General features: G+C 56.3%; 1 protein-coding gene across 1 annotated transcript in view; it reads right to left on the bottom strand.

The window, feature by feature from the left end:
• The window catches only part of LOC123325704 (alpha-1-antitrypsin-like), a gene marked incomplete at its 3' end in the record, with an annotated part of 19,932 nt that extends 12,534 nt beyond the window's left edge, over nt 1-7,398 (bottom strand). The window contains exons 1-3 of the mRNA XM_044918165.1: nt 7,290-7,398; nt 6,681-6,872; nt 707-1,365 (exon numbers count right to left, since the gene is read on the bottom strand). Of these exons, the coding sequence (XP_044774100.1) occupies nt 707-1,365; nt 6,681-6,685 (664 nt within the window). The remainder of the gene's footprint in view (nt 1-706; nt 1,366-6,680; nt 6,873-7,289) is intronic.
• Nucleotides 7,399-8,772: the final 1,374 nt, after the last annotated feature.

Raw genomic sequence — 8,772 nt, 5'->3', positions numbered from 1 at the left:
GGAGGCCACCCTGGCCTCACTCTTACCTCCCCCACCAGGCCATCTCCCTGGGCTATTCCACTACCTTAGAGTGCCCTCTGTGGCCCACAGGCCCCCCACATTGCCATCCCTCAGGGAGGAGGCCAGGTTGAGATTCAAGTTCAGTTGAGCACCTGTCACATGAGCCTGTGGTTCCGTGTTCTTTGTAACTTGTTCAGTCCTCACAGAAACCTGACAACAAGGGTATTACTATGTTCCCGTTACAGAGGGGAAACCTCAAAGTGGAACGATGACCTGCCCACAGTCAAACAGCTAATAATCGGTAAGGGAAGGATTCCAACCCTGGTGCTTCTGACTCCAAAGGTGTCCCTGCTCCCACTGCACTGGAGTTATCAGAAATTGTGTTCCAAGAAACCCCAGTCCCTTCATACACTCTGCTAAAACTGTCTATTTTACCTCCCTCCCTGGTAGGGATCGACAAGGCACACTAGGACATTAAAGGCTCTGAAAAGTCCTGCAGAGAAGATGACTGTCCCACCCATCATTGCCTGACCTTAGTTGATCGCGGAAAGTATGACAATGGTAGTGTGTGGGAAACCAAATAACACATGTGGAGACTCACTGCCCACTTATTCTGCACTGCTATGGAAAGTTTAACAACTGTGTGTTTGAGAATATTTTTGGATGTGTTTGTGGGAAACAGCTCAGGCTGGTGTTGCAACCTTACCTTTAAAGAAAATGTAATTCACCAGAGCAAAAACTGTGTCTTTGTCAAGATCTTGGACCAAATTCACAATTTTCCCTTGGGTTCCCTTCTCTACATAATCATTGATCTGTTTCTTGGCCGCTTCAGTGTCCCCGAAGTTGATAGAGAAGGCTTCTGAGTGGTACAGGTTCTTGACATCCTCCAAAAACTTATTCAGTAGCTTCATGTCCTCAGTAATGAAGAGACCATTGCCAGTGGTCAGCTGCAGCTGGTTGTCTGGGTGGTTGAGGGTGCGGAGGAGTTCCTGGAAGGCTTGGTGGACCTCACCCTCTGCTCTCTCAGTGAGGTTGAAACCGAGGCCCTCCATGATCTGGCCATGAGTGTCACCCTTGGCCCCCAGAGAGAGCATCGCAAAGGCTGTAGTGATGCCCACGGGGGAGAAGAAGATGTTGGTGGTGTTGGACTCGTGAGCCACCTGGCGGTACATGCTGAAGGCGAAGTCAGCCAGGTTCAGGGCGATCTTGTGGCAGGCTGGCTCCTGGTGGTGCTCGTGATCGTGCTGGGATGCATCTGTGTCCTGGACAGCGTCTCCCTGGAGACCCTGAGCCAGGGAGCGGGGGGCCAGGCAGCACAGACCTGCCAGCAGGAGGAGGCCCCAGGTGATGGAGGATGGCATTGTCCTGCAAGAGAGAGAGGAGGGGCACCACGCCCGAGTCAGGCCACACAGTGAGTCCCCCGGCCACTGACTGACCCCAGGTGGAGCATCCAGAGTTGTGCCGGTGCTGGGCCAAGCACTCTCCTACGTCCTCATCACGCAAGGACAGGACAGTAGCAAAGACTTTATAGGGCTCACTGCGTGCCGAGCCCCATTCTAGGCACTTGGCTGTCTCAGCTCATTGTCCTCTTTGATGACCAGTGACCTAGGGCACAGGGCCATTGCCCATTCACAGAGGAGGAGACCGAAGGCCAGAGGGGTTGAAGCCACCTGCCCAAGGCCACAGAGCAGGAAAGTAGCAGGAGCAGAATCACAGACCTGGGCCGTCTGGGTGGGAGTCCCTGCTCTTGACGGCTGCCCTACCCCCTGCAGTGGCCCTGGGCGTAGGTGTTAGCCCCTGTCTCCCATAAGGGGCAACTGAGGCACAGGAAGCATAATGTATGGGTGCACGACTACCCAGGAATCGGGCCAGATCAGGCTCAGCTACGACTGGATGTGGAATGGGAACATTTCCACTAGCTCCTTTTATTTAATGGACATGAAGCTGCTGCCCAGAGAGGGTAAGATTCTGCCCAGTGACACACAGCCAGAATGCATGGAGCTGTAGGGCTGTTCCCACTCACCAGTCATGGTGAACCTCAGCCCCCAGCCGCTCTGCTTGAGCCGAAGGGCAGCCCCACATGCATCTGTGGCCTCAGCCACACGAATGGGCTGCGGTCCCTGCGGTCAGGTTACCTGCCCATCCTCATCACCACCTCTGCCCTGGCTCTGGGCCTGGCAGAGATGCGGGCTGTAGAGATACTGATTTCTCCAGTAAGTTGGGGGTTGTGTACTTGTGTGTGGGGTGGGGTGTAGGAGTTAAAAAAACATCTCTTTTTTAGACAGCCCTGAGTTCTAATGTGAGCTCTGTCACTGCCAGCCATCTGACCCAGGACAGGCCACTTGGTCTCCCTGGTTCTCATTCTACCTCATATAGAGAGTGAGGGTGTTGGGAGAATTTTGTGAAATGAGTCCATGCATCAGACCTCACACTGACAGGTTCTAGGAGCTGCTAGGGGTTGCAAATCAGAAGCCTTCGGAGGGCAGGCAGGGGAGGGACATGTGTTCCGTGGCTCCCAGATGTGCCCCCGCCTCAGGGCCACCAGTCTGCACCACCTGAGTACAACCTGCTCCCCTAACAGATGGGGAAACTGAGGTCCAAGCAGAGGAGAGTGTACCTGCAGCTGCACGGCTAGCTATTTCTCATGCAACTAAACTCATCATTTTAGTAAAACACAAAGACAAAGGAATCCTTGAATTTGGAATTTGAAAACCTGGGGGGAAGAAGCTGGAAATGAGGAAGGCTATCGTCGCAGACTTTTTATAAAAGTTTCTTTTGAATCAAACAACAAAATGAAGCACAGCACTGGTCTCTCTTCGCCACCCTTTCTCTGGCCTTCGTGCCTCTAAGTAATCCAAACCTGATGGACCGCACGCTACGTGATACGTAGCCCCGAGGGACCCTCACACTGGGCTTGGGCCTCCTGTCGGCTTCCTTTTGTCTCTCAAGTAATCTTTCCAACTTCAGGGACCCCAGACTTCTGCGTTCTCCATGCCCTTCTATCAAAGGCCGCACCCTGCATCCCCCCAAACCTAATGCTGGGGAAGGCAACGGGAGTGGGTAAGGTAGATAGTGAAGCACCCAGAGGTGTATAGACAGACCAAGCTTTAAACCAAAAGAATGAAGACGTCACGGTGACATTCCCGGCGTCCAGGGCTGGTGGGAGCAGTGTGCAGGTGGGGGCACAGGAAGTGAGCCCTCTCTTTACCTGGTTGGATTCTATTTCCACCCATGAGCACAAAAGGAATGATCAGGGGTGACCCAGGGAGGTCCAGGAAAGCCACTGGGGCATCAACGACCTGCTAAACCCTGACACTGAATAAGCCCACGTGTGACCCAGCCCTGCCAAGTTTGGGCAAGTAGCCCCGGGGAGGTGACCTCACTCTTTTGAGCCATGGCTTCCTGTCTGTGGGGAAAAGAATCCCTCACCAGGCAGATGTGAGGGACGAACAAGGCGGTGGGTGGGCGGGCGGGCACCTGCCAGGTGTGGAAGCTCTCCCCATACCTGCGCGCAGGTAGGGTGCACGTGTAAAAACCGGCAGATTTCTTCCTGGCCAATTGCCACATTGCCCAGGACCAGAGACGTGGCCCCTGCTAGGCCGGGAACTACCTCTGAGTTTGGAGAATTTTAAATTCAATTCTCCGAGTATTTATGTATTGCCTCCTAGCTGCCAAAGCCCGTGCCGAACGAACACCAGCACCAGCATCACCATCCCGGTGGTCACACCCAGTAAGCAGCAGGTGTTTTATGCGCACTGTCTCATCTAATGTCCCCTCAACGCTTACCCTGTGGAGCGGGAATGATTATTAGCCCCATTTTATAGGTGGAGAAATTGAGGCCTCCAGAGGTTGAGCAACTTACTGAAAACCACAGACCTGGTTGCTTATGAATCTGGGATTTAATGCTGGGCATTTTGATTCTAGGACTTGACATTCAATCCTTCTCTGTTTACAAAGCTAAAGCCAGAGACCTTGCAACAGAAAATGCTTGGATGTGGTCGGGCTAAATGAAGAGGGCATTGCGTGTGGCTCTGGCCAGTGGCTCTGAGGCCACGATGCCTGAGTTCAATTCCATAGCAGCTGTGTGACCTTGGACAGGTTAATTAACCTCTCTGAAACTCCGTTTCCTGGAGATGACAAGGGTGCACTTCCTCACAGAACTGTTGTGCCAATTAAATATGTACAAAGTGCCAAGAAATGCTTGACACAAAGTCAGCTGTCAGGGAGGCTTAGCTGTTATCGATATAGTTACGGATCTTTCGGAGCGCTGCATAGGAGTCTGGTGGCCTTGGCCTTGGTCATCTTTGTAGCCCCCATCTCCAAGAACTGATGACAGAAAAATTATATCCTTCCCATGCTCCAGAGATCAAGGCTGGGGGGCCAGGGTGGGGTGAGAGGAAAGAGGGCAAAGGTTGTCTATAGTTTGTCCAAGAGGACAGAGAGGTTGAGCAGTGGCCCAGGGTCACCCCGCATCAAAGAGGCCTCAAGGCCACCTGGGTTTCTCCCATTCCCCAGCTGGGTCCTAAGACCCAAGAAAATTATGTTGGTGGGAAGAAGAGGTTTGGGAGGGTGAGTTCTGGAGCTAGGTGGGCCCAGTTGGAATCCTGGATAGTGTGTAATTTGGGGCAAGTTATGAGCTTCCCTATTCCTGATTTCCTTATCTGTAAAATGGGAATCATCTCAGTAACCACCTCAGAAGGTTGTCCTAAGGCTCAAATGGCCGACCGCATGCAAGGAGCTCAGCAGCCCGCTGGCTAGAGCGAGGGCTCAGGAGCACAGCTGAAAGCCCGAGCCGGGGCCCCCTCCACGGTTTCCCATCTTCCATCTCTGTGCATGAGGGCGCACAGAGACCCACCGTGCACAGGGGGTCCAGCATGGTTCTGTTCTGGGCGTTTCTGCAGAGGATGGAGAGCCCATGAGTGGCTGGAACTCTGCGCTCTGGTCCCGCCTGGCTTCCCCACAAGGTCTCTATGGGAGCCTGGGCTCCCCACGGTCCCTCTCTGGGCCTTACCTTTCTCACCCGCAGAAGGGGAAGCCCGGGGAAGGTGGTGAGGCCGGCAGGGACAACAAACAGGAGGGACACAGGAGCTGTGCCCACAGAGGTGTGCTCCTTCCTGGGGTCTCCCCTTCCCCATGGCTCCCCAAGGGCCAGTGTATCCCCGGGGCAGGCTTGGGAGCAGAGAGGGACCTCCGGGGCTGCTGTTGCCATGACGACAGGGGCTCCAGCCCCAGCCTGTTCCATCCTCCCTGCATCCCCGGGGCCTGCTCGGCAGCATGGGGACCTCCGGAGAATCTCCCCAGCGGACGGCATACTTACAGTTACTGTCCCAGGCCGGGGCCGGTGACCAAGGCTGAGGAGACAGGGCCTTGTCTCTAGTGCTTATTTAAGCCGTGGACCCACAGGGATGACGGGGGAGGTTGCTGGTGAATATTAACTAAGGTCACCCCAGTTATCGGAGGAGCAAACAGGGACTAAGTCCAGAGGCCACCGCTGAGCTGTCTACCCGCGCCACCCGTGTGTGCCCTGCCCAGGCAGCCCACGGCCCTCTGTCCCGTCTACCAAAGGCAGTCATTGTACCCAGCTCATAAACCGTGGCGTCCTGCATCCACGGAGAGGTGGCATGACTCAGGCACTCTTGGGGACAGCATTCCTTTGGGGGCCTGCCCTCCCACTGGGGAATTCTCACTGGCTGGCCCAGCAAGAGCTACCATTTACCCAGGCCCCTCGAGATGTCTCCCGCCAGAGATGCGCTGCTGCCTTGGGAGGAGGCGGGGAAGCGAAAAGCGCCTTTGGCAGAGGAGGAAGCAGAGGTCCAGGGTGGAGAGGCTGCTCATTCATAGTCACCAAGCTAGCCCCAGATACGAACTCTGTCGATTTTCCCGAGGAGGAATATGGGCCATGCCCGATGCTGACACAGCCACTTTGGGCTGGCACGGGTGGCCCGGGGCACAGACCAGGGGTCAGATGGTAAATCTATAAAGCCGGGTTGCGCTCCCTCAGGCAAGCTGCTTCACCTCTCTGAACCAGGGGGTGGTTTTGTCTGCATCAGAGGGGTTTGGAAGTCCCGCCCCCTAGCACGGTTGTGCACAATAACTTCTGTAAAGTGCCTGGCACACAGTGGGCTCTTTATCTGGGTCTGCTCAGCCTGGCTCTCCGGGCTTTCTGGGCAGGATGAGGCTGAATTCTTGGCCAGCCTCAGCCTGCTACTGTTTCCACTGGGTGTGGCTCCCAGCAGAGGAATATGATCCACATATGCTTGAATTGTCCTGGGAATGTGGCCCTGTTCTGGAGCTACTGCAGATCCCCGGGGCACTGGCGGTGGGGGAGGTGGTGGTACAGGGTTGAGGTTGCTTGGGCCTCCCCCGACTGTGATCTCTTTAAAAACCAAACGCAGACCACGTCCCTCTCTGTGCGCTCTGACGGCCGCCTGGCACACGGCAGGCTCTCTATGGCTATTTGATGGAGGGGCAGAGTGCATTTTTGTCCCTTCTCTCATTCCCCTGGTCCCAAATGTGGGACTGTGCCAGGTGAACGGCCCGCAGATTCCTCTGCTACACATAGGTTCAGACCTGAGAACCCAGCTCCCCTATTCAGTGACTGTGAGATCTCAGACAAGCTGTTTCACCTCCCCGTGCCTCAGTTTCCCCACCTGTAAAATGAGGATCACAACAGTACCCACCTCATTGGGCTGCTGTGTGGATTCAGTGCGGCAGTTCTGGGTCAGTCCAGAGTGCGGTGCTGGGTGTGCACAGCGAGCCCTTTATGATGAGGCCCCACCTGTACCAATGGGTCTCCCTGGTGTCACTGCGGTGGGGGGGGGAAGCTTCCAGAATGCCCCCCAGGCTTCTCTCCTTCAGTGCTCTCAGTGACCCTGGAAGGGGAGTTCATACCACCCTCCAGCCAGGAGCAGGAACGAGCTCAGAGAGGGGAGGATTCCCCACTCCCATCCCGATCCCCCAGTTCCACCATCTGGCTTCAGGCCCTTTCCCCTCAGCTGCCTGGATGGGCTTCTCCCCACCGGGGCTCTCCATCCCCTCACAGCTCAGAGAGGTGAGTGTTGACTGAGGTGAGGCCTGACCTCCATACCTCCTGGGCATCTCTTCCTCGCCCCATGCCTCAGTTTCTCCATCTGTACAATGGCCTCCCTCCAAACCCAGCTGCCCCTCCCACCTCCCTGCAGTGGATGGGCAATGCCAAGTGCCCCACCTTCCATGCTGTTGCCAAGCTTGGCTCCCTCAGCCGGTGGCCTCGGGGCTGGTGGGAAGGCACTGCCCTACGCCCCCTCTACCTCCAATCCTTAAGCTGCGGTGGCTTCCACACCTCCTGCGGCAGCCTGCCTTTCCCTTCTCCTTCTCCTCTGCTCTGGGACTCTGTATGCACCTGGGCAGTGCACGGTCTCTGCCAGCCTGGGAGGAGGGAGGCTCTGGGTGTCAGAGGCAGCAGGTCCGGGAGGGGCGGGGAACTGGGACAGGAAGTCGCCTTGCACAAAGCTGTGGGTAGCCAGGCGGGTGCAGCCGGCCCTCCCTGGCCCAGGCAGTCCTGCTTGTCATCTGCTGTTCTAGCTGTGTCCAGCCTGTGTGACCCCGACGAGTCACCCAGTCCCTCTGAGCTTCTGTAAAAGGGAGGGTCGCGCTGGGCTCAGGGCGTTCGTGGAGATAGCAGGTGTCACCCTCTTGGCCTAGGGCTTGGCACTGGCATTTTGGCAGCTTTCCAGGGCCCGCCATAGAGGGAAAGACTGAGCCACCTGAGAAATGCCCAGTTGGAGCCCCACGGAAGCTGGGAAGGGTCTGTGGGTATGGGAGAGGTGTGTGTCACAGACTTTGGCTGGGTACAAAAGGGATGCAAGACATCCCAGCAGGGACTGGGACATTTGGAGGGGAGCACGTGAGGGGCTCCAGGGCCCTATCCCATCTGAGCCAATGTTCCATGCTCAGCCCTTCCTTATCTCCCGATCCTCATGCTCCGTGGCCCCTACTCCCCTGGGATTTCCTGTTGTGGAGAGCTCCTCTGGACACATATCTTAGGAAGAAGGGGTGGGATGATCTGGGAAACCGAGCAAGGACAGAATCCTGGTTGGCGGGGGAGGGCACCCAGGGACCATTCTCGGTGACAGTGTTCCTAGAACCAGGAGCCATGGTGGAGAACGTCTTGTCCACTCAGTTACTTCTGGAATTGTCGATAGTAGCCTCTGGGCTGATTCCCTGGGAGCGAATGCGTCCTAGGAAGATGCTGTGGGCTGGTTTAGATAAGAAGCTTCTGGGGACACCCTACCCCTCCTGGGGCCCTGGGCCAAGCAGATCAGGCTGGTCAGGAGGGCGAAGATACACTTCAGAGGCCCCACAGCCACAGAGCGTGGGGACCAGCCTGTTTGCACTGCCCCATGCAACACACAGGTGCACCAGGCTCTCAGGGCACACTCCCACTCGGGTCCCCCCGTGCTCACTCTGGGGTCCCCCCCCCCATAGGCACTGGCTCCCTTCTTCATTGTAGGGCCGTGGTTAAGGCATGGGCTCAGGAGCCAAACATCTGGTTCAAGCCTGAACTCCACCCCTGTCCTTTGTGAGAGCTTCACCACTGACCCTCCCAGTGCCTCAGTTCCCTCATCCGTAATATGCAGGACAAGATATATCGCTTGTACCAGGATTGGGAAGAGCGCATGAGATGATTTCATGTAAGACTCGAGGCAGCCTCGGCCCAGGTGGGCCCTAAGTCGATGCCGATTACCATGGGATATTTGGGGATGTGTCTTGGGCCCGGGAGCCCGTTCAGAT

This window comes from Neomonachus schauinslandi, chromosome 9 (genome assembly GCF_002201575.2).
Source record: "Neomonachus schauinslandi chromosome 9, ASM220157v2, whole genome shotgun sequence".
NCBI lineage: Eukaryota > Metazoa > Chordata > Mammalia > Carnivora > Phocidae > Neomonachus > Neomonachus schauinslandi.
This window is presented reverse-complemented; position numbering and strand designations above follow the sequence as displayed.